The sequence below is a fragment of the Rhinolophus ferrumequinum genome, chromosome 2, assembly GCF_004115265.2.
Source record: "Rhinolophus ferrumequinum isolate MPI-CBG mRhiFer1 chromosome 2, mRhiFer1_v1.p, whole genome shotgun sequence".
Taxonomy (NCBI): domain Eukaryota; kingdom Metazoa; phylum Chordata; class Mammalia; order Chiroptera; family Rhinolophidae; genus Rhinolophus; species Rhinolophus ferrumequinum.
Window position 1 is genome coordinate 14,717,479 of NC_046285.1, and position 26,264 is coordinate 14,743,742.

General features: G+C 36.8%; 1 protein-coding gene across 1 annotated transcript in view; it reads right to left on the reverse strand.

Moving 5' to 3' along the window:
• ROBO1 (roundabout guidance receptor 1) overlaps positions 1 to 26,264 on the reverse strand; it is a 1,107,232-nt gene that overhangs the window by 22,291 nt on the left and 1,058,677 nt on the right. The window contains exons 21-26 of the mRNA XM_033132830.1: positions 25,549 to 25,591; positions 18,808 to 18,962; positions 15,958 to 16,293; positions 13,939 to 14,046; positions 11,198 to 11,342; positions 7,310 to 7,558 (exon numbers count right to left, since the gene is read on the reverse strand). Of these exons, the coding sequence (XP_032988721.1) occupies positions 7,310 to 7,558; positions 11,198 to 11,342; positions 13,939 to 14,046; positions 15,958 to 16,293; positions 18,808 to 18,962; positions 25,549 to 25,591 (1,036 nt within the window). The remainder of the gene's footprint in view (positions 1 to 7,309; positions 7,559 to 11,197; positions 11,343 to 13,938; positions 14,047 to 15,957; positions 16,294 to 18,807; positions 18,963 to 25,548; positions 25,592 to 26,264) is intronic.

Genomic DNA, 26,264 nt, shown 5'->3' on the forward strand with positions numbered 1-26,264 from the left:
TTCAACCTCTTTCGTAAAATGTTCATGTTGTTCTTTGATTGTGTTTCTGAGTTCATTAAACTGCCTTTCTGTGCTTTCTTGCATGTCATTGAGTTTTCAGAACTGCAATCTTGAATTCTCTGTCATTTAAGTCACATATTTCCATATCTTTAAGTTCCTTTTCTGGAGACTTTTCACTTTCTGTCTGAGCTGTCTTGTTGCCTTGGTTATTCATGGCAATTACTGATTTATTATTTCTCTCTCTAGATATCTACAGGAGTGGCTTCTGCAACAGGTTGATAGGAAGAGGTCTTTCTTTTGTTTTCCAGTACTTGTGGGTAGAATGTTTTATTTTCTCTCCGACTGCAGCCCTTTTTTCTCTCTGACATGGTAGTGCTATGTTTTTTCTGCATTATTGTAGCTTCTCACACAATGGGGGGATTCCCTGGGAGATGGGCTTCTCCTCTGTTAATATTCGCCTGGGTCACAGGGCGCAGTGTCCTTGTGGGTATGTGGAGTTTTTTGAAATTCCAAAGCTCTTCCTGCCCCAGATTCTGTTTCAGCAGTTCTGTTTATTCCTGCAGGGATCCGCCCAGAGAGGTGGGGCCAGGGGCGGGGTGAGTTGTGACAGGTGGCCCAGAGCGATGGCGGCGACCACCACCACAGCAGGTCCTGCTTCCACAGCTCCCTCCCCTCTGCCGGAACTAGTTGGACTGCGAATCTGTGTCTTCGGTCCACAGTTCTCAGAACAGCAAATATTCTGTTCTTTTGATCTGACACTGCTACTGTTCTGCTTCTAGCACTGGGCAGGTGGGGGTGGGGCGAGCTCTGGGAGGGTCGGGAGGGGGCGGCTAGTCTCAGTGCCTAAGGCTTCCGTTCTCTGCTCGGCAGTGAGGGCTTAAACCACCGTTTTCAGCCTTCTTCCCTCAGTCTTTGCTCCGAGGTCTCTGCCATGAGCATTGGGTTCAGCCGTGGTATATGCTGTCCCCTCAGCCCTGTGGGCCATAAGCGGAGCCCTAGCAACGCGAGTTCTTCCCTCTCCCGCAGCTGCGGTAGCTCCGGGATGCAGCGAGCTCGGAGCACTGAGCTAGGGCTGCGTCCTGTGCCCGTGCGGCTCCGTCCCGTCTCCACACTTCTCCCTTCCCTCCTCCTCCGCTCGCGCGATTCGTCCACCTGTAGCTGAATTCCGTAGTGGGCCTCTTCATCTTGCCTGTCTGCTGTGCAGGGAGTCCTTTGTGGTGTTATAGTTGTGCCATTAGTTGTGAATTCCAGAGGAGATTTACAGAGGCTCACCTCATGCCACCATTTTGATGACGTCTCAAGTTTAGAATTTAATCCCGCATTTCATTTTCAAGGTCATGACCTTACTTCAAAGAATGATGTTATTGCAAATATGTTCATACACATATGTATATACATATACATACACATAAATGTAATATATACACACACTATGTGTGCATATATATATACAAGTATATACATATATAGACATACGCACATAGTTTTTAAAATATAATGTGTTATTTTTTATTTGTGGGTGGTTTCTAATGCATCTGTGTGTGGCACTAGAAGAAATATGAAAAATGTGCTAAAGCTGAAATTATTTATGAGATTAAAATGGATAATTGTTTCAATATGGAGTGTGTTATACACATAGGAGGAAAACCTTTGTTTAATTTAAATTGTAATAAAATGCCATACTTAAAAGTCAATTTACAGTCTTTGTCAGCACGCACAACTAAAATACCACAAAAAGTTCTCTTTTTAAAGACATGTAAGACTATTAGCACAAAAGGGACTATTTTGACCATCAGTAAGGGGATGTAGAAGAACCCACTTCACCATGAAAGGATGCCAGCATTGTTGTATTTGGATTAATTCACATTCTGTAGAGTAAAAACATCTTCCTGTTAAACAAGGGCTGGCTTTTAACTATTACCACCCTGTGCAAATGCTTTAGAAAGACAGAAAAATTTATTCAAACCATCTGTAAATAAAGCAAGCCCAAGGAATGTGTGATAAACACGTACTGTTTGAAATATGTAATATATTCTATTTGAAAACAAAAAGCTATTTCAAGATGCTGCACTCAAGTGGGACTTGCCACAAATGAACCTCCACCTTTTTGAACATGTTCAAGAAAAGAAGGAAACAATGCCATTAATTTATGAAAGCAGGTGTTTATATAGTTCATCACATATCTTTTAACAGGCTAAAGACAAAAAGGAGGAAATGCATACGTTTGAAATGTTTTTCTGAAACTGGTGTAGCTTTAATATCGCATATAATTAACCATTACCTGGTTTGTAAATATACAAGGTATTTAATTTCCCTTTGCTTTCTTACTTCTTTTTTCTTTCCAACTATATCATACTCAATTTGTCTATATTAAAAAAAATATCAGGAATTTTCCTATCACATACATGAAAATAACTTTTACTTTTCAAGAGAAAAGTAAATTTTATTTACTATCAACTACAGTAAACTCAATAGGACCAGACTCTTCTTAAAACAATACATGTAAATAAGTTTAATTATATTATTTTCATAGTTATTGTCTGAAAGAGAGAAGAAAGTTTACCGTTATGTTGGTCACCTAGTTCATCTAGTTTTAGACAAAAATGGAATATCCTAGAAATTTATTAGAATGCCAAAATTGCACCATCCATAATAATGCAAGTCTGAAATGTTTATCTAATTAAATATTGTAGTGTTATAATGGTCTTAGTTCTATTTCTTATTAATATAAATCACACTATTTATATAGGTCCCTAATCAATAAACGTCCCAAATGCTTTCCAAGGATGAGAACCTGCCAATCCCCCGTCAAGAGAGGGAATTTACTTCTCCACTCCTGGATCCTAGTGGACCCTGAGAGCGCTCTGACCAACAGAATGTGGCAGAAGTGAGACAATATTAGAAATTCAGCTAAATCAATATGTTCCTTGCCGGAAGGGACTTATAGTCCAGTGGAGAAGAAAGACAATGAAATATACAATGACAACGCAGTGTTCACAAAGCTCCATGACCAAGGATGTCTAGGGTATTGTGGGCACACACAGAATTTGGTCCTGTCTCAGAGTTGGGACATCAGGGAAAGATTCTGTAGAGAGTATCTGCCACTTAATCTTGGAGCTAAAGGATACATAAATGTTAGCTCCAAAAAAGAGAGGGGAGAATGCTGTTCCAGGAAGATGGGACGGCATGTGGAAAGACAACGAGGTGGGTAAGAACACCGGTCATTCCAGGAACTGGAAGAAACTTCGAGTGGAGGCAACAGGAACTGTGAGGAGGGGAGTGGCAATGGGAGCAGATCACAAAGGGCCCTGATTGCTCTAGGAAGGAAGCTTGCCTTTATTCTAAGGGAAATGGAAAGCTGTTGAGAAATTTTAAGCAATTTGGAGACTTGATCAGTGTTGCATTTTAGGAAAATGCCTCTGTACAGTCTGTAGCAGGGAGAATAGATTGAAGAAGGGGAAAGGCTAAAGGCAACGAGCCCACTTATGGACCATTACAGAAATGCAGGCAGAGAAAACGGCTGTCAGAAGTAGGAAAGTGCCTTTATGACTGGAGGGAGATATGCATATCACTCTTGAGTGATGGTAAGCAGTAAAAATATGTAGTAGCAAGTGCTTGGATATAAGGATCTGATGCTCTAAAATGAAATCTGTAGAGAAACAGCTATCTATTTTTAATGATTGCATCATCAGGAGAATGGCAGGATGATGAGGAGCAGAAGTCAACTACTGATAGGGTAGCCATTTGAGTAGATGAAGGCTTTGAGAAGACGCTTCACTCAACGACTTAACTAGACATGGGAATTACAGCACGGTATATAGCATCAAAGAAGTAGGCATATGATTTAATGTGCAACATTAAGGAAGTGTTTAAATAAATTACAGCACACATTTGTTTAACATGAGTATCTAAATAAAAAATTACTGACATAGAAGAGTAGACTGCTCGGTGAAAAGAATAGCTTATAAAATAATATTGGCATATCATGAAGTCAAAGCAATGTAAGTATATATAAAGATGAAAAACTGAAAGGATCTTTACTGAGGTCATAACAGTGACTATTTCTGACTACACAGAACACTGATATTTTTATATTCTCATTTTGTGTATCTTTATTGTCAAAAATTTCTATATAACCACATTGATTATACCTTCATCACAAAAGAGCAGTAATAGTTTTGTGTTTAATGGGCTTTTATCTACTTTTTATTAGTGCCTAGTGTTATTTACAGCTATAATCCTGGAAATAAAATTCTTAGTACCTTTATAGACTGAAAATCATACATTTTCAAAGGGCTGAATTGAGATAAATAGGTACCCAATGCATTTTCCAATTATACATGTCCACATTGGGTTCATACAAGTATTCATCCCCCTAAAACAGCAGGAGTAGGTCGACTCCAAAATTCTCCTGTAGTATCAGATTCCATTAATCAAATACTTACTGAAGAAAGCTTTGTGGAACTCAACAACATGAGTAAAACATGAGATCTGACCTCAAAGAGCTTTTAACTTAAATATTGAAACAGAGATACAAATAAGCAAATGCTAATGAAACCTAAACACTGATTAGTATGATAGCCTGGTTGTGAACAGACCATTGTGAAGAGTAAAGAAAAGGATTGGCTGATTTCGCTAGGCAACCAGAAGGAAGTTTCACACAGAGGGGACATTTGAAAAGGACTTAGAAAGATGATGAGAAGTGCTTGCCAGGCAATCAAAGAAAGAGCATGTGCAAGACACATGTGCTTAGTGAGGACCCTAAGTGAGTTGGGCATTTTGGTGATGGCCATTGAGGCAAGAGTGGCCTTCCCCTCCTGCTAGCTCAAGACCAGTCCTCTGTGGGCCGGGAAATGGCATTGTTGACCGGGGTGTTGGTAACTTGAAGATAAATTCAAGGAATTTCAAACAGATTAATTAGATAAGTGAAGTGTGGAGGAATTGGGAGGGAGAGAGGAAGTAAAAGGGGAAGAATTGTGAAAGGCTTTTAATACAGGGCTAAACAGTAAGACAACTCTGAATGAGGAATAAATTAAAAGGCTTGGGTGTAAAGAAATATAATGTGGAGTTCACACCAAAAAAGGGAGAGAGAAGAAGAGTGAAGATCACTTTAAGGACATGTCAGTACAGACTGTCGCCTGCCCTAGCAGCCGTAAGAATAGTAAATGAACAAAATTACAAGGTATTTTGGAGTTCGAGCTGCAGGGACTTGGTGAATAATTTAATTGGGGAATGGTAGGGAGACAACAGAAAAAATTAAACAGTAGACTAACTAAGCTGACTTCAAAATGAGAAAGTTTTTAAAAATAATTTTGCCCATTCCCTTGGCTATTTTATTTTTAGTACATTGGTCAGATGAAAAAGGATTGATAATTCTAAATAAGATAGCCAACAAAGGAGGAGAAAAAACACATTTGAAAGGTCAAGTGCAAAGACAAAGAATTTGGTTTTGGATATGTGTAATCTGAGATGTCCAAGTGAAAATATCACAGTGCTCAATAAAAAGAGCTGGGATGGCTAAATGAATTTGAAAGCCATCAGAATATAAGTAATAGCTGAACCAAGTAATGGAGGGCTAGCATAAGGGTGAGGACATTAGGGAATTAATATTTGTTGAATATTTACCCTGCTTCAGGTACTATACCCACATTGTCTAATTTGATTCTCACAACAACTTCTAAAAATTGCCATCACTGCATAAAGCTTACATCTGATAAAGACTGAGAAGTGTTTAGATTGACCTTTAGGACGTTACTTTCAGTAGACTGATAGAAGCAAAATGGTAGACGCCAAAATGCAGTGGGCTGAAGTGTGAATGGGACTTAGGTAGAAAGAAGTGGTTAAACAACCCTAAGGAATAGAAGGGAAGGACAGCATGACAACTAGAAGTGGAGGGTAAGGAAAGTTTCAAAAATAGTAGGATTAACAGTGAAGATAAAGGACTGAATGAAAAGGAAGAGGCTGAAAAGTCAAGACAGATAAAGGTAAACCAATTTTTTATTGTTTTTGAGCAAGTTAGAGAGGACGACATAAAGGAACACAATAGAAGAGGCGTGTTAAGAAGAAGATATTGGGTACCACTTGTAACACAGAAGGGAATGGCAGGGAAATAGGTAATTCGAGAGAATAAAGGAAGAATCCTAAGGTATTTCAGAACTAATGGCATCTATTAGCCTCTGATTTGCTTTACATAAGAGAAGCAGAGATGGTCTGTGACCTTAATAGGGAAATGAGATGCCTTATTTGTTCTCAATTTGCATGAAGTTCCATGGGTTAATAATATTCAATTTAAATGTATCACAATCCAACTTCCCTCTTTGTCTCAGAGTAGAAGGTTTATCTACTTTCTTCGTTTTAGAAAATGATTTAAATTTTGTAATAACCTCTTACTGATTGAATAGCTAATACACATTGCAAGGTCTATTTTAATTGACAGAATTCAAGCAGCAGAAACCAGAATTGGTTATTCATTCAAGAATATTGCAGGGAGACCTTTTGAGGCAAATAATATACTTAGTTTCAAATGATATTAGAAATACAGGAAGTTATACACACACGCACACACACACGCACAATGTGTTAAGTGCAGTAAAATAGTACAAACAAAATCATCAACAATGAGAAAAGAGCTAAGATGATGTAGTAATAGTTTTTATGTGGTAGAAATGACAAGTGAAGTATTTGTATACAACGAATGTATTGGTTGACAGTGCTAAATATACAGGTTAAAAAGAGTTTCACACACACACACACACACACACACACACACACTATTTAGTAACGTGGACAACAGGATTCGAAACCAATATCTCAATCAAAACAAAGTGACCTAAAGTCAACACAAAATGAATACGCCAAACTCACTCTTTGCAACATTACAGCTATACTATAAGGGAACAGATCATTCTGCAGACTTCATTTAAAAAGACAGGAGAAAACCTATTTTCTACAGACGAAATACATAAGGAAAACTAAAATAAAAAACACCTGCCATCAATAAAATTTACAAGATTAGCAAAGCATATATTTACTACATAATCTCCACGTGTTTGTTTATAAATGCAATGATCAAAAGTGGGTGAGTATTAATGCACATTATTTTATGGTTGCAAGTTCACTAGGATCAATTAATTTAATGTTCTGGTCAATAATATTACTTGCTATGTTAATTACTGGGGCTTACTGTGCGATGATACTGGGAAACAGGCTCATGTGAGATGAAAATTAATTCCTGTAATAGCATTCTCTAAATGCTACTTAGGAGTCGAGATGATCTGATCTGAGCAAAGGAGGCTCCTGACAACAGTACCTCCTGTCAGGCTGGTGCTGCATGTGGCCAATCTCCTCTGGGCAGTCCTGCAACATGGGCTGGAGCTCTTCCTGTGGAGAGGGGGTCAGAGTGGCAGTGGACTGATGGCTGTAAGACACGGCGGCCGGAGAAGAAGCGGCTCCTCGGATAGGGGGAGTGGGGCCTCGCTCATCTTCCTCCTCTTCTAGTTCGTCTTGTTGCAAATACATCCTGGCTGGTGGCACTGGACATGGCATTTCTTGGTCGTAGCTGAAACAGGTTACAAGGGCACTTAGACTTAAGTCAGGTCATTCAAATAAACTATTTGGATAGTGAAAGGAAGGCCAGCTTTGAACTGTGTTTTAAATGAAAAGGTCCTGAGCCACATTAATGAGGTATTGTTAAAAAAAATATTCATCATGAGGCCGGCCCGGTGGCTCAGGCAGTTGGAGCTCCATGCTCCTAACTCCGAAGGCTGCCGGTTCGATTCCCACATGGGCCAGTGGGCTCTCAACCACAAGGCTGCCGGTTCAACTCCTGCAAGGGATGGTGGGCTGTGCGCCCTGCAACTAGCAACGGCAACTGGACCTGGAGCTGAGCTGCGCCCTCCACAACTAAGACTGAAAGGACAACAACTTGAAGCTGAACAGCACCCTCCACAACTGAGATTGAAAGGATAACAACTTGACTTGGGGAAAAAAAGTCCTGGCAGTACACACTGTTCCCCAATAAAGTCCTGTTCCCCTTCCCCAATAAAATCTTTAAAAAAAAAAAAAATTGAATGAATCCCCATTAAAAAAAAAAAATTCATCATCACAAAGGTTTGTGAATTGCTACATATAATTTTTTTTTCCCCTCTGAGGTATTACAATGTACACTGGCCTATTATCGGCTCTGAGAAGTCACGCAATAAAAAAACAACAAAAACTATTTAACATAGCTTAATTTAGTAATTCCGAAATGTGTTTGCTATAGTCTGTCTTTCCTACTCAACATAATCTCTAAAGGGCTACTCAAGGATGGTTGTGCAGATGACCCGAAGATGATATGCTAACCTCTGAAAAAAATGACTCTTGAAAATCCCTTCAGAGGGAAGTATACGGGAGACCAACTTATTTATTTAATCCAATACAACCTACTTTTCCTCTGAAATTATAATAAGTGACTATTTCTTTAGCTGAGCACAAAATGAAGCAGTTGGGTTGCATTTAGAATGATGAATGTAAAATACAATAAAATAATAATGAATAAAAGGCCCCCATTCCTCCTCTACTGAATTATGTGGAAGCTCTCAATGAATCTGGAAAACATTCAAGCCTTTCTCTTTTTTCCTACCCCGGTGCCTATGGTTATTGATTAGAATGGCAGTGATTTACTGCAGTATACAAACTGTGTTCTTGTTACCCTTCTCTCCAGTTCATTCTTTAGCACTTGCCTTGTTTACTTGAACTCAGGAAAGTTGAGGCTCCTGTGACATGATTTTTCTGTATCTTTTACTTTACTTTACTTTACTAATCCTACTATCATGTTTCTTGTATCAACAAATAACAGAGCAATTTGATCGCTCATCTAAACTAGAAATCTTGTAGTCATCTTTGAATTATTTCTCTCTTTTCTACCTCAGACTGTTCCCCAGTTCAGCTCTCATCTATCTCTAAAAAATGTTTAGTATCTATTCCCCTTTTTAAATCTGTTGTATGTGTTACTGCAATAACATTTTAATCAATTTCTTTGCCTCCAGCCACTCTTTCTTCATCCTCACATTGCTTCCAAAATTACTTTATTATAATACACATCACTCCCAGGTCATTCATTTGCTCCAAAGTAATAAATGGCTCTCATTGCCTAGAGAATAAAATGTAAGTGCCTAAACAAAACATTCAAGCGTGTGCACAGTCTGGCTTATATTTGCCTTCCCAGCTTTCTCTCACTCCCTACCATTTGTTTCCTGTTAGTTCTCTGGAAATCCACATCTTTGTGTGGTCCCAATGTCCATAAAATGACCCCTCCTCTTCATTGAGAACCTTCTCATTTGTCAAGGTCAAGAACAAAACCCAGCAGACCAAGAAACCTCCATTCTTCCCGGTTAGATTCAGTCTCTCCCTCTGGGGCATAGCTGTATTTCCTATTGTTTTCATTTTTGTTTTGTTTTTGTGGTGGACTAAAATATCAATAAATGTTTTCATAGCCTTGAAAATGAATTTTTAAAAGTACAATCTTTCTATATTTATGAATTCACTTGCTTAAATTTATCTGCAACCTCAAAGTCAATACCTGTGGTACTTTCATGGTCATTTAATAGACATGTACAACATTTGAACCACCTGTTGGGCACAGGACTAGCAGGGGGTCAAACAAGGTGACACTCCATCTTCTTGTTTCAGCTTTCACACTGGAAACAAGTGTCCTTTTCATGTCTAAATTGTGCTACATTGTTCTCTCTTTCTTTATATTGGTGACTTTCTTATTTAAACTGGTCTGGAAGTGTAGTACCTTAGTGCTGTCTAGTGTTCCTAAGGGCAAAAAAGCTGTGATATGCCTTAACGAAGAAAATATGTACATTAGATAAGACTGTTAAGGAATGACTTACAGGGCTGTTGGCTGTGAGTTCAAGGTTAATGAGCCACCAACACTTATTAAATACGGTGTCTTTAAATGAAAACACATGTAAAACAAGGTTATACTTGGACTGGTCGACAAAAATATGACCGGAGGCTTGCAGAGACCTAACCCTGTATTTCTCCTAGAAGCAATGGCTCAATATTCACGAAGTAATTACAAAATAAAAGTACAGAGGCTTTGTTTTCTGGCATAGTTGGAACTGTAAAACTTTGTGTGTGTGTGTGTGTGTGTGTGTGTGTGTGTTTGTGTAGACTGAAAGGACAATGTCTTTATTTCTATAAGAGTAACTAAAAATACTGCAATTTCAGGTAGGTTTTGAGGGTTTTTTTTGTGTGTGTGTGAATTCTCTATGGCAAGTGAGTTCTACTCTATTGATCCTACTAGTAAAGCAGTAAAGCAGCTGATTTGTTCTATTCGGAAGTACCATGTCCAATTCTACAGAATCTGGAGTGAGGAAGAACCAACTTTCTAACTGCTGTCATGTGGATTACTTACACTTGTTAAATCCCTGTGAGACACAATTCAGTAAAATTTAAATTCCTACAGTTTTCAGCATAATTGAACAGTTATCAGGATACCATAGATATGGTATAAGATCATACAATTATTTAATGAAAATTCAGAGGTGTTCAAAGCAAGTTACGATATTTGAAAATCACAAAATCATATATATATATAAATCACAAAATCACATATATAATATACATATTTATATATATGTGATCTCATATACTATTACATATGAAAATGATGAATAAAATGTAAAACACATGTAAATTATATATATATATATACACACACACACATACATACAGAGGGTGCCAAAAAAATGTATACACATTTAAGAAAGGAAAACACTGTATTAAAACTGTAATACTCAACATATATCGATAACAAAAGATGAATACAAGTCACGTTTGACTTCTGCAATTACAAGAGGTGCTCAAAGATGTTACCGTCAGTGTCCAGACACTTCTGATTATGGCAAACTACTGCTTGAGCAACGCTGACCAAAGTGTCCACTTGCATACATTGTTTTGGCATGGTATACGGGCATGGTTCATGATTCTTAGTTCCCAAAGAAGCTTCCAAAGCACAAATTCATTTTTTGGCACCACCGAGGAAGGTTTTTAAGTCCTGCTGACCTATCAGTACAGTTTTATTCAGAGACAAATGGTCATGGACCTTAGGAATCAGTCTCCCCTTGGCAAGCTGGGTAACAATTACCTGACAGGGGTATAAGGAATCGCATTACTCCCCTTTGGTCAGCTCTGAAGTTCCGCTTACCTCTCATCTACAGAGATACTGTACTCTTCACTATTGCTATGAGGAGGAGGGTGTGCTGGGGGCGGAGGAAGCAGGTCCGCCCAGTTCATGCCGCCCTGTTTCGGTACTTTGGGTGTTCGTGCTCCTTTCTTGTGCCCTTGACTCCCTTGAAAATAAATAAAATGAAAGTTTTTCATATCCGGCCTTTAAGATTTTTCAATTATTCATACGTTAATTACTTTCTGTCAACATGATCTTATAATTCATATATGTATATAGAGAAAAACACTTTTCTTCATTAATATTAAACAGAACTTGGTACAACAGAGAGGAACAAGTTTTACTGCAAAATAAATAGCAAAAAAGCAAAAAAAAACCTTAAATGAATTTTACAAGCCATATCATTAATAGTGATCTTCTTCTAGCAATTAATTGCACTATGGATAATCCTGGACAACAAATGAGCTGTAGACACATTTCCTGAAGTTTTATCCTAGTATTTAATTGCTGGAACTTAAAATACAATATGATACAGATACGATCTATTAGAGTGCCACTGTTGCATTAAATCACTGAATATATATAATTTGTACATGTCTGTTGAAATGTTTTAGGCACAATGAAATTACTAGCTCTCATCAGAAAGGCAGGTGCAGATGAAAATAATTGCTGGAAAAACTAATATAACTAACAACAAAGGAAGCATAAAAATTATTTTTAAAAAGAGTTTTTAGTCACTGTTTTTATAAAATTAAAATTACAGCTCATAGTAAAATGATGTTTCCTGAACATATTCTTAGCTGTTGGAAATAGCCCAATTATTTAAGTGCCCCAGTGTTGAGATTTTCGGTTTGGCGTATTCTTTAAACATAGGTAGCCGCACATTTTAGAGGATTTGTTTTACAATTACTTGGGTCAAAAGCTATTTTGAGATAAAATGGTCTTAATCCTCCTCTTTCAATAGGATACATTTCAGATTGTTATATACATTATAGACAATGAGTCTACAATTACTTTTCTCACATGATCCCTTAAATTCAGTGAATTATCTTGGTCTTTTTTAAGCTCTCTGAAACTGCTCCAAATTATATGCAGGTATGAAGCTGGTCATAGTATATTCAATGAGGCTTATTTTCTTAACTCACTTGGGAATTTTTAGTCAAATGGCAGTGCTAAGCCACACATTCACGCACTGGTATGCTACTGCACTAAGTGCGGGCTGACGGACAGGCTGTTATCAGTACACAACGTGTCCTGTGTGTCTCCATTCTCTCTTCCTCCGCTCAGTTGTCCGATACTGGAATGGTTGTGGAGGAGACTATACCCCGTGGCTTCCTCTTGCTTTCCTGTCACACATATACTGGAACACCTCCGTCTGTCCTGAGAGGTCTCACATCACAAATCTCTCCTACACCACATTTGTTTGCTTCATTCTCTCCCTTAATTACCAACAGATTTCACATTTTGCATCTTTTCATCAATATTCACAGAATACCGTCAGGATCCAGGTATCTTAGTTGAGGGATAGAGAAAGTCAACTGAATATTAATAACCTAGAATCATATTTTTCCGTCTAAGTTATGATTTTCTAAGTGGCTAAGAATTCAAAGATGAAATGGCATGAGGTATCAGTATTAGAAAATTTTCTATGGTTTTTGCAAGAGCAGATCTTTGAAAAATTTCTGTTAATTTAGGGTTTACTTCCTTTAAGAAAAAGTCATTTAAGAAGCTCTTAATTGTTAAAATAATGAAACAACATATAGTAGAATAAGAGTAGATATAAAAAATAAAGAGCAATTTCTAAGTTCCTTTAATTCAAATATGAACAATTTCATTCTTTGAAAATACAGGCTAGAAAATACCAAATCAGCACGCCTCACTCAAGGGAAGATGGGAAAACACAAATGCTATATTCGTTACAAAAGAGGGGTAGAGACACTTGGCTAAAAGCACCTAGCAACAACTTTAATCCAGATGCTCAGAAGCGATATTTCCACCCTGTCCTGGAGAAACATACTCGAGTCAAGATCAATTGGTTTTGTTCTCATTGTGGTGTGACTTGCCACATGTTAGTTCTAATAACGAACTGCTTTTAATTAGAAAAACAGGACTTAAGTACCAGCAAACTCCCATCTGCAGCCCCTATCAGGAAAACAGCTGGCAAACAGCTGCAACAGCATACAGACCACAGAGAAGGGGCCTCACTGTGGCTTCTGAGGCACTTATAGACTTCAGCCGGGAGGTGGCTTTATGAGGTTTTAGAGAAAGAACTGAGGAAGAGTAGAGAGATTATACACCGAGGCAGTTTCCTATTGTACCTATCTCATAATATTGTGTCTGAACCTTCTGATTCTGCTCAAGTGTACTTAAATGGATGTGCTTTTATAGCTGCTTTCAAACGGTAACATATTTATCAGATCAACTATATGTTCAAAAATTTTACTTATATTTTGACTAAAAAAACCCCACAAGTTTCAACTGCCTTTAAAGATTAGTTGATGCTTCTGGCTTTATTAAAGTTCCCTTCACAAGGAGGAAAACAGGATCCTTAACCTTTGTGACCAAATAGAACAGAAATGGCTTATTGCGTGGACAGTCCTTCAAATTGCAGAGACAAAAACCTATGCCTGGAATATACAAATTATATAAAGTGACAGGAATGTCATATACACACATGAGTTCATTAGCATTCAATTCATAATCTTGAATGTGCCACCTTCTGAAAGGAGATGTTGACTTTCTTTTTGGTTCCCCTTACTTACCAGATGTACTACTGCCCCGGTCTGAGCTATTGTAGGAGCCTCCTGTGTTCTGGTCATATGACTGGTTGTATGGGATAGTTGGAGGAATTGCATCATTTGCTCGATAATCTACACATTTCAGATAAAAATAAATAAATAAATAAATAAATAAATAAATAAACGTTTTTTTTTTCTTTGTTGCCTTAATCATTTACCAACAATTAGGCTTTTAAACCACCATTTTGATTACTTGCTAAGATGCACAGAAGTTTACCAGAGGAAAAGTCAAGAAAAAACAAAGACCTTTAAACATGTCTCCTTTACGATTTACAAAACACAAATCCTTTGCATCTTCTTTACACAAACCAGACTAAACAGAGGTGTGGATGAATCCTATGTGGGACTATTTCCTCTCTTTAAATTATTTATAAATCAGCTATGACAGAAACTAGGTTTGCTTGACTTCTTATCTTGAAAGGTATAGTAACAAAATAACTTTAACAATCACATCTATGGAAAATAGGGAATCACATCTAGGGAAAATATCACATCTATGAATCATAAAAGAAACAAAACTGAAACTTGTCAGCAAGTTTATATATAATAAAAAAATACCCATGATAAGGAAAACAGAATCTCAGTCTGCCACAGAAATGCTTCTGCTTACTTCAGCAGAGGGGGAAAATCCAAATGATAAACTCGCCACTGGGATATAATGAGTAATAATCTGTCAGTCTAGTTGCATGATGGGGTCTTTATTATAGTTTGACATACTGAGTCTGTTTACAAGCAGTATAAACAATAAATCAGAGCTCTGAAATATTTGTACAGAGGACTGTCAGACCCTTCCAAAGTCCTCAGTAAAGCCATATACGTTAGAGGAACAATGTAATAATAGTTTGAATTCCCACTGTAAACTCTATGATTGCACAAACGGTCTTATTCATCTTTGTCAGCCTTTGTCATGAACTTGTGCAAGAGTCTGAATAAATATTTATTGAACTGGATTATTATGCCAACCAAGTGGTTTTTTAAACTTAGAAAAAAAGCGGGATGAGTCTATAATTAAATTAAAACACACAACACTAACTTTAATCAAACAAAACAGTGGTTTTAAGCTATCATTTTGTAATCTCGAACTATGTTTTATTTTCGGGGGAGAAAAAAGGCCCCAACTCAAGCCTAAAGAAAACAAACCTATGTGTCTAATTACTTACAATAAAATTCATCCTTCATCTGGACACTTGTACAAAATTGCCTGATCTATTCAAATTAGAGCAATCCCTTTTTTCTTTGTGATATAACATTGCAAATCATGTTATTAAAACATTAGCCTGAAGGACTACAAAAAAATCAAATACCAGTCTCTTCCGACTCACACATACCTTATTAGAAAGAGAAACATTCCCCTCAGGCCATAAGATACTATTCTGCTGCGACAAGTTAACACTAAACTCAATTTACTTTAGGGTCTATTCTGACAGACTTCAATCAGGTCAACCAAAGAATTGTAGGTTCTAAAATCATACTTTGCAGCAGCCTTAGTAAGCACTCAAGGTAGGAGAAATACAACAAATTGAACCACTTCTCCAGTTCACGTTTAATTTAATTATTTTTCTCCAGTTTGATATAAAAATGCCATTCGTTTATATGACCATGTAGAAGCAATTACCTTACATTCTCGAGTGGAAAAATGGGACAGTCTATTTATTTAAAGTGTGAGGTATTGTAACGGCTGTAGCTCTGCTTTATGAATAAAAGATTGCCTGTCCTATGCAATCCTTCACCTACGATTAAATTTAAATTAATCTCAAAAGACGACTTGAAAATACTTATATATTATTATAAAATCAATTTCCAGGGTTATTGTTGTGCTAATTAACTCTCGGACACGGGAAATTCTGAAACCAAAGAAATAAGAAAACCTTAGTAACCAAAGAAAGATTTCACATGCTAGTCCCAGCTAGGTTTTGGCACGGAGTGCTGAGGGTTAGGGGTACCAAGACAGAAAAGGGTGAGGATGAAGGCACAGCGGTTCACCTTTGTTCAATTTGTTTTGCTCCATGATGTTATACTGAATCGGTGCCACTTCTGGTTTCTGCTGTCCAGGCGGTTTCCAGTGCTTCTCGCTGGAGTCCCCACTGCCATTGTTCATGTTGTTGCTGAGGTTTGACTGGATGAGCTGGGTGGTGGCATAAGGAGTGGGCTGCCCTGATGGATTGACAAAACGCCCATCCTTCAGATTTGGGCTATTGAAGGTTTTCATCTCATTGATTTTGTTACTAAGGTCCACATCACCATAAACAGTTGACTCAGGGAGCATCAGATTTGTTTGTTTGTTATCCAGTTGGTTGTTATAATTTGCTATACAATCGGCTATGTGCAACGGAGAGGAAAAGGAAAAAGTCATTTTCCATGGTTATTTGTTTAAGATTTTTTTGTAAGTAGCTTTGTGAGTCACAGTAAAATTGTTATGTAAAGCACAAATGGGCTTCAATAAGATCAGTAAAAAGGGCCAAGTATTCATATGTACTTTCTAAAGAAAATGATTGAAAATGGAGGGAATAAGAGAATGTATATACAGACTAAAGAGAATTTATATAGACTAAAAAATTTTGAACTTCTGCAAAGTGCTATATAATAAATAATTCACCCAATTTGAGAGAACTTTTAACAACTCCATTAATGGGAATCCCACCAAAATAACATATACATGAATATATGTGCCAAATTTAAATTTTCTAGTCTGGAGTTAACTGAACTACTTGAAGATACTAGTTAGCTATCAAAGCAACAGAACCAAGCATAGAAGTTGAGAATCAAACAGAAAAAAACCTCTGCCATCCCATCAAAAAATATGAGATTTCAATATTTTATCAAGTATCTCTACTCAAAAGCCATGAGGAAGAGAGGAGTGATAGTAAATAGTACTAGGGAGAATTTTATTAGTTCTTCTCTTGGTCACGTAGGATCATCATTGTCAGGCAAAGATGTTAATCATTTTTTTCATGGTTTCATAATGACACCCCAAGAAGTATAAAGTGACAATAATGATGGGAAAATGGATCATACATTACCAGGGTAATTTAATCAAATAAAGCCTGAAATAATATCAATTATGTCTACTATCTCAATTTCCTTCTAATTTTCCCTTCATTGAAATGTTTGAGAATGAAATAACTGATACAGAGAAATATTAAAGCCTGCAGTTAAAAATATTAAAACAGCAGGAGGAGTTAAAATTAAAACATTTTTAAAATAAAAAAAATTAGTCAAGTTACAGTGGTGAAAACAATATTATGTTATTCGTGTAGTATATAGTGGCACCAACGTTAACAAGTCATCTTGAAGATTAGTTTCCAACTGGATATCTTAAAAAATTGTAAGTTAACACAGTGGGTAATAAAGATATAAATAGGAATAGGCTCTTAAGAAAATTTTGCAACTTCTCTAGAATACTGAATTCAACAATTTGGCATTTCAATAATAAATGATCAGGAAACAGGGCTTTTGATCCATCTGGTCTTTAGTAATTCTAGTTTCTAGGTATTAAATTTTATTTAATAGGGGTAAAGACATATTATTAAAGGCAATATGGATTTGGCAATCTCATTTTTCTTCCTCAGTCTTTCGAAATGAGTGCTACTCAATTGAACTTCCTGAGATGATGGACATGGTCTATTCTGCATTGTGCAATACAGTAGCCATCAGCACTTGGAATGTGGCTAATGAGAATGAGGAACTGAATTTTAAATTGTATTTTATTTAAATTGAAATAGCCACATATAGCCAGAGGCTACCATGTTGGACAGCAGAGTTCTACATATGAATTCAAATGAGTACTGTCATTATTTCTCTCCTATAGGGCTCACCATAGTCTTTCTTTTATTTAAAATTATGTAAGCGTCTGTCTGGACGACTAGGATATGGACGTCTGGAGAATATGGACTGGGTCACATGGATGTCATATCCATATCCTTATCCAATGGACCTTGGGGACTTCTTTTAAGGTTAGACCTACAGATGGCACTATGACTTGTGTTTTACGTTACATAACATCTTTGTGTAAATGCTCTCTTCTATTTTCCTGTTCCTTAATTCCATGGGTTATTTTACTTCTATCATCATATCTTTTGATTCTTTACAATTCTTTCAATATTTCCCATATTGTGAATGTCGAGGGATTTTTTTATATATAAAAAAGCATTTGTAATTTTCTGTTCAAATATTGCATACTAAACATCCATATTTTACTGTCATATTTTAGCACGAAATTTTAGCAAACTAATTTACTTATGCATATTTTTGAATCCCAAACACATGATGCCAAATAAACGTATGCATACACATCTGCAAAAGACATATATTTCTTGTATTCCCAGAATTTATTTCTATACTATAAAAGTTTAATTTTGAATTTCAGTTAAATTTCATTTAAAAATTTTTATTACTGTTGTACAATTATTATCACTGCTATTAAAATAATTTGGCTCACTTTAACTATAGATTTATTAACATTTTGATCTGTTTTATGCCTCAAATGTTGAAAATAATGAAATAGTTACAATTAAAAATTATAACCCTAAATATTTTTATGAAGATGAATATTTTTACATAACTTCATTTTTCCTTATTTGCTATTTATTCTAGAGATTCTATTCTCCATTCACCCATTGCATACTGGGAAACTTTTTTGGAGGAGACTGAGGTGTGGAGATATAGGGATGGAGAAAATAACTTCAGTCAGTCTAGATTGCTAAATGATAGTCAACATTTCTTGAACATGTTGATGAAACTTTCCCTTCCCATGTAGGGAGAGGGAGAAGAAATGTATGTTTTTGGCTGGTTCCTTCCAATGCAACTACATATCAAGATGTCTGTGTCTCTAACCTGGGCGACTGTAGGTGGTCAGATTGCTATCGCTGTTCCCACTGCCTGCTGTACAGCAATTGATGGAACAATCATTGTGATTGTTGCCAGTATTAGGCCACGTATCTGCCAGCCAGGGCTGTGCGGCAGGCTCACTGATGTTAAGAAGTCCTGGCCTAAAGAAAAACAAAAAGATATTAAATAAATGTTATATAAGTAACAAATAATATTTCCTATTCAGAATTCCAACCAACTCTTCATTCCATTACACGCACATATAATTTGGTCATCTCCACTGAAAGATATTATTCCTTTTATTTACAGACAAGGCAACTGTACCGTAATGTTCTGGGAGGTGCCACAGCTTATAGAGCCGTAACTTTGTAAATTGGCGGAGCTGTGCTTCAGACTTAAAATACAGTACCACTTGCAGTGCTCTACTCCACCTTTAGTCACATTAACTGAAAATCAAACATGGAATAGAAAAACATGGATATATAATATTTTCAGTGATTTAATGGTTTAAAGATCCCATAATTAAGACAGTTTGTATTTCATTTTTGACCCCTTAAAATATGATTCTTCTCACGACTTTATTATGAAATGGAATAAGCTCCTTCACTTAGACAATAGATACCACACAGGAAGCACATGTGTATATTTTCCTTCCAAAATGATGAAACAGCGAGTCTTGGGCTCTGTGACATTTTGCAGAGAGCCCCCTCGATGCTTCAGTGCACAGTTGTGTAAGCTTGTCAACATTTTCCGAGGAGGACAATGGAAAATGCCACAAATCCCAACATAAACAAAGAAAAGCTACTGAATTAAATCTCGTGACACAAAGATGTCCACTCTAAGAAATAGTGATGTTCATGTTTTTGGGGCACTCCAGATGTTAATCCTCTTTCCCTGTGCATTGGGAACGCAAAGCACATCAGCAGTTATTAATGGAAGCCCTGGACTCCCAGCACTAGATACGCAGACAGGAGTCCAAGAACGGCATTCCAACAGCTTTTTCCAACACTGATTCCATTTGATAACTCAGCAAAAGAGGTGATGATGCATGATGTGCTGTCAGACCCACAAGAAAGAGACTGGGACTACACGTTCTGCAAAGATGGTCTTCGTGATTTCCTTTTCTGTGCAATAATTATGCGTCTCATTTACCTGGGAAGCAAGCACCCGCCACTCCACTCACCATGGTTCCTATTCTGACAGGTAGTCAACCCAGGAAACTTACTATGCAAATGATCGTTATTTAAGGAATGTCACTTCAAATGAAGAATATGGATTTTAATTTACATATCTGGTCCTGTATGTATGTGTGTGTGTGTGTGTGTGTGTGTGATAAAAATTAATATTTACTGTTTGCATATAATGTGTGAGGCATTGATCTGAGGTCTTTATATGTAACGATTCACTTAATTCTCACAAAATTCTACAAGGCAGTTACTATTATTATTCAGATTTTACAGATGAGGAAACTGAGACATCTGAGAGAGGTTCAGAAACTTGTATGTGGTTATACAAAGTGAGTGAGTGGGAGAGCTGGAATTCAAAGTTAAGTATTCTGGCGACAGAATTCACATTCTAATATAGGATGCTATAAACCCAGATACTGGAGAGTGCTGAAATTTCCTCCAGTCCTCAAACATTGTTAACAAAAGGAAGAGTGAGGTTTGTGTCGGAAGTCTTGAAATTCTCAATAAAGCTGTTAAAACTGTGCAAGCTTATTATTAAAATTGTTGATAAAAACATGCTTTGAAGAGCAATGTTGCTGAACTCTTGAAATTTGCAAGATTTACATGCAAGCAGTATCACAGATATCTGGAGCCTTTGAAATAAATGTTACTTTAGAAATTCTGCATCCAATAATCTTTTAACTTTCCTTTTTTTATTTTCTCTTGAACTTAAACCATGTGTGTTATCACTATAGAAGTTATTAAAAATAAATCTCCATATTTGACACTGTAGATATATTATGGGATGTTTTACGTATGGATCAAGTGGAAATATTCCACAGCCTGTCTTACATATTTCAAAAGGAATAGACAATGTTTTCATGCTACTATGATTCCCTCAGGAGAAAAAAGCCTTTAAAGTGAATGTTTTGATATCATCACAGGCTGAAAGAACTTTTCATATGTATGGGTGATTTCCAACAGGAAGTAGGATTAACGATTCACAGCCTAGCTTTCAGTTTAGACTTGCGTTTGGAATGCTAATTATTTAGGGAAGAAGGTTAAGGATGATTACCCGGCTCACAATGAAACTTAAAATGTCATGTGTGCATTTCAGAGGTCTTTGAGGAAGTCAAGGTCATATGTAGCTACTCTGATAAGGGTGTTAGGGTCTTTTTAAACTGATAATCTCACAGGCTACCTTTATGCGTTTAAGATGATCTAGTGTGTATGAAACAGATATAGATGCCCAGCAATAAGAAATGAAGCAGAAATGAACAGTGCTGCTTAGAGCGATTACTATGTGTCTAAAATATTATGTAATGTTACCATACACTGTATCGTCATGTAATATGTTCATTGTTATATTTCCATACTAACATATCTGAGTTTTGCTTATTTCTTCCTTATCTTCGACAAGGCAGTATTATCAGGGAAAAGAAGAGACTTGGGCTCACAAAAACCAAATTTATCTTCTAGTTTATGCTAGGGAGATTGACTTGTGTTACAAAGGAAAGAGGGCAAATGCACTTAAATAATTTTGTGGCAGTTACCTTCAATTCTTCCATTCTTCCTTCTCTAGATATTCTAATCCCTTACTCTAAAACAAACGAACAAACCACAAAATACAATACTAGAGTGTCCAGGGATTGGGGAAAATGGTGAGGGGACTGGCAGTAAAGGTTGCCTACAGATTGGCTCCTCTTTCCATTGATAGCTTTAAAGAGTTTTGAAGCCAGAAAGAAGGGAAGGACATATCTAACAGTGGCCAGTATTTTAAAGAGAAGCAAGACCTGAGCTTGGTTACTTTCTCATCCAGCGCTGCTAGGAAATGTGGTGCTGGCATTCTCCATCTGGCTAGCCTGACTTCCACACTAACTTTTTCAGGCTTTCTTTGCTGTTTCCTGGTTTATGCTATTGTTTGGATTTTAAGTAGATTTTTAGAAAAAAAGTGACTGGGATATTTGAGGTAAGAAAAACAAATAAATAGCAACAGTTATTTAATATTCCCATGATCCTCCCCTGGATTCCATCACACATCCTTTGCTCTTTTCAAGTCAAAAAGAGGTCTCTTTGTTTATCACAACCTTCAATCTCTCCCTTTTCTGAGGATAGCTAAATTTACAATTTTGAAAACTACAAGAGATTTCTAGCTCTGCTTTCTCCTTTATTAGAGTAAAATGTCCAGCCCCCAAAATTATCTCCAAAGTCATTAAAGACTCAAACTCAGGCCTTCTGACTTTCATTTTTTAAATAGCTTGCTCATTCCTTCCTTCCCTGGATACTTTCTGATGGTATCTTTCAAAGTTCAATAATCCATGTATTAAATTTATTGACATAATTCAATACATTGCATTTATTGCATGTATTTTAAAAAATCCATGTATTTAATTACTAATAAATTATGAGCCAATACACTCCAGGATCTCACAATTTATTGTGACAATCATATAAGTCAGGAGTTGGCAAACTATTAATACTTCTGTAAAGGATCAGATAGTAACCATGTCAGGCTTTGCAGGCCATGTAGTTTCCATTACAACTACTCAGCTCTGCCACTGTAGTGGAAAAGCAGTCAGAGACAACCTGTAAACAAATGAGTTTGGCTGTATTCTTATAAAACTTCTATTTATGAAACTGGGTGGCAGACCCAATTTGGCCCAAGAACCATAATTTGCTGACCCCTGGTATTTACAAAAGATAACTGCATTACCTCATATTAGGTGTTGTGGTATTTACACAGCACAGAATGTTCATGGAGGAGGCAGCAGATGAACCTCCACAAACTGACGAGGGGAGGGGGGACACATTCCAGACTGGTGTCATAAGGACATACAGGAGAATACAATACTGGCGAATGGCAGGTGGCTTGTAGGGTGCGGCTGACAGAGGAGTGAAGTGGACCCGCAAAGCCTTAGCGGTTGTGGGCTTCCTGTGCTGTGCTCAGTTTGGGTATTTTATACATGGTGGGTTTTACTGAAAATGCGACCTTCAGCAGGTTGGAGACATGATCAATATGCACTTCAAAATATCATTCTGGCTCCAATGGGCAAAAGGAATGAACTCACAGGAAGTCATGCAAATAAAGGTAGTTGAAGGCAGGGCCACTGAGAGCTTCTGCAACAGATTAGGCAAGGGAGTGAAACAATATAGTGATGGTGAAGGGGGTAAAAAGAAGGATCAATGCAAAGCAGTCCTGGAGGCAGTAAAGGGGGGATGTTTGGAACATTCCGACTTAGGTGTCATTAACCAAATGAGGTGGCGAGTCTGGTGAGGGCTCACTGAGTCTGAGAGGCCTGAGGGAATACAGTGTTTAAGGGACGGACATGAGAGAAGCGAATGCAGGAGTTTGGTTCACTTCTCAGTCTCTTACTACAGGAGATCATAGAACAAACACGCGCACACACGCACACACACACACACACACTCACTCACACATGGCTAGGAAATGAGACCTCTTCCGAGTGCCCTCCTGATTCCCCTCTTATCCTTTTATATCTTTTCCATAGCACTCATCAACAGTTAATGGGATAGCACTGACTTATTTTTAATGTTTATTATTTATCTTCTGTCTCCCGAGTTAAATGTAAGGCTCACGTGGACAGAAATTGTTACTGACTTTGCTCGCTGATACATGTCAAGCAACTAGAACAGTGCCCACCACATATTGGGCATTCAATGACTATGTGTAATGAATAAACAAATTTAAAATCGTGTACATAACTGTCATTTTGATCACTGATTCAAAGATCTTTATTTAACTGTTGCCTCTGTAACATTCCAGCATCTTTTATCATTTCATTTGGTCTTTGAATTAAAATGGTTTCCCTGCTATTCTATTTTTAAATTTACAAGGTTAATTCTGTTGATGATATAGTGAGTTTTCCGAATGGATAGAGATTTCAAGGAACAGTGTACCTATGGATTCCTTCAATTGTTTCCTGTTTCATAATTTGGTCTATCTAGGTGGTCAATTTCATTACAGCAAAAACTGGACATACTGTGTTTCCCTGAAAATAAAACCTAGCTAGACAATCAGCTCTAATGTGTCTTTTGGAGCAAAAATTAATCTAATATCATAGTAAAATAAGACTGGGTCTTAGATTAATTTTTGCTCCAAAAGAGGCATTAGAGCTGATTGTCCAGCTACATCTTATTTTCGGGGAAATAGGGTATATACGTATATTGTGTGTGTGTGTGTGTGTGTGTCCACGCGAGCATACATGCGTCTGTGCTCACACCTATGTCCAGAGGCTACTGCCGAACATATAGAAGATGCTCAATTAAACACTTTCCTATGCTTTGATTAATGAGAAAGCTGAAGTCTACAGTCATGAATATACCAGGTAGAAAGGTGATTATATAATCAGGCATTCCAGATTTATCCAGGAGAGAATGTTCTTATGCCAAATGCTGTTTCATGAATGTCTGGGCTATGATTTAGATGGAATTCCCCTGGATGCAAAAACATGCCCTGGTTTAAATTCCTGAATCGAGTGGATTTATTCCCTGTGAAGCCCGTCCTAGCTTTTGGGTCTTTCAGTATCTGGCTTTGTTTCACAGGTATGAAAACAGGAAGCTAGCAGCAGTACTCAGGAAGAAAAGATTAGTACCTGCCGCCACATTTGTGCAGCACTGGTTAAAAGTGGTCAACAGTTTCTTTGAAATCAAGTCACTCTTTGTCATTTACTAAATTCAGTAATTCTGTCATCAGACAGTACGTTCCTCAGAATCAGGAATTATGTCTTACTCATTTTTGTCTTTTCCCAGTAGAAATCCATTGGCACATACCAGGATACTCAATAAGTTAATTGAACTTCAATTATAAAATGGTTTTGGTTGGAAAGAAAATAATTTTTTCTGACACCTTAAGCAAGATGTTACTGTTTTTGAAAAAAATAAAAATCATATAGTTGTAGAAAATCCCAAAGCGTGGCTGATGTAACATATCTTATTTTAGCCCATGTAAGCCACTTGTCACATCAATTTGTGATTTCCCTGTGAATACATTCAAGTTCACTGAATAATAATTGCAAAAAAATCATAAATATGGGATTGAGGTTCATTTTAATTAGAGAAAAGAAACCTCTGTGTTAACAAGCTACCCGGGTTTCTTTCTTTTATTTCAATGTGTTTCCCTGCAAATAGAGAGCAGAACTACACTGAATTGTTAACAAACACAAACAAATATAACCTACAACTTATGAGCAAATGCTGTGTTCAGCAGGTTTTCAAATGAACACTTTTTCTTTCATAGTATCTGTTAACCAGCTATATTTCTTAATCTTCATAAATGCCATCACTTAATTGCTTTAACTCCTTTTAATCATCTGCTAAATCAGCAAGTCTGTCTTTCCCGGTGAAAGTGCTCCCTCTGGTGGTCGCTGACTAAGATGCAACAGCTCCATCAACAGCATTTGTGTACGAAAAAGCTTGGTTCCTCGGCACAGTCCAATGGAGCATTTCTAAAAGATTTGAACCAATTTCATCTTTAAGTTGAACCTTTTAAGGGAAGATAGCAATGTCATCAAGGAATATCCGGAATTCCCCTTAGGATCTACAAAACAAGCAAGATAATTACCTCCCTCCACTGCTCACAGCTTCACCTCCTCTCTGGTAAGTTACTAGGATATTACAAAAAAGAAAAAAAAAAAGAAAAAATTAATAGACATTTATATTTGTATATCAAAAGCTATTACATTTATGAGCATCTTTCTAAAACGGAATGCATTCTTCCTTTCTATTTAGAAGCAATGCAAAAGTCATCACAGGAAGTAGCAGATTTCTGATTCAACCAGTATTTTTTTTTTAAGATTGTATAGAATTAAATATAAGTTACTTTTATTTTCTTAATGTGCCAACAAGGTTGAAAGCTAAGCAAAAGCAAACTTCAGTACATTCTTATTAAATATAACTATTACACATTTGTACATTCACATTCTCATAGATTTACGTTTATTATTAGATCATATAATTTCATGAATTTACATAAGTGGAATTTGAAATTTGGGGAAAGAATCCTTATTAGGTTGCTTTCCCAGTAAGACAGAGATAAATGTTAAAATAAACCTTCTCTCTCTCCACACACAAAGATGTATGCCAAGCTGTGACTATCAATTAATATGACCTGTTTTTACTGTAGCCTGTAGAAACCCTTCTCATTGTGTTTTCATTAGACATGTATATACAGTGGAAATGTATTTTAATGCTCTTGAAAGCATTTTCAGCTTAATAAATTATCAGTATAAAAATTTAGCCATAATAAAACAAGATTTGCACAGAGGCAAGGGGTTAAGA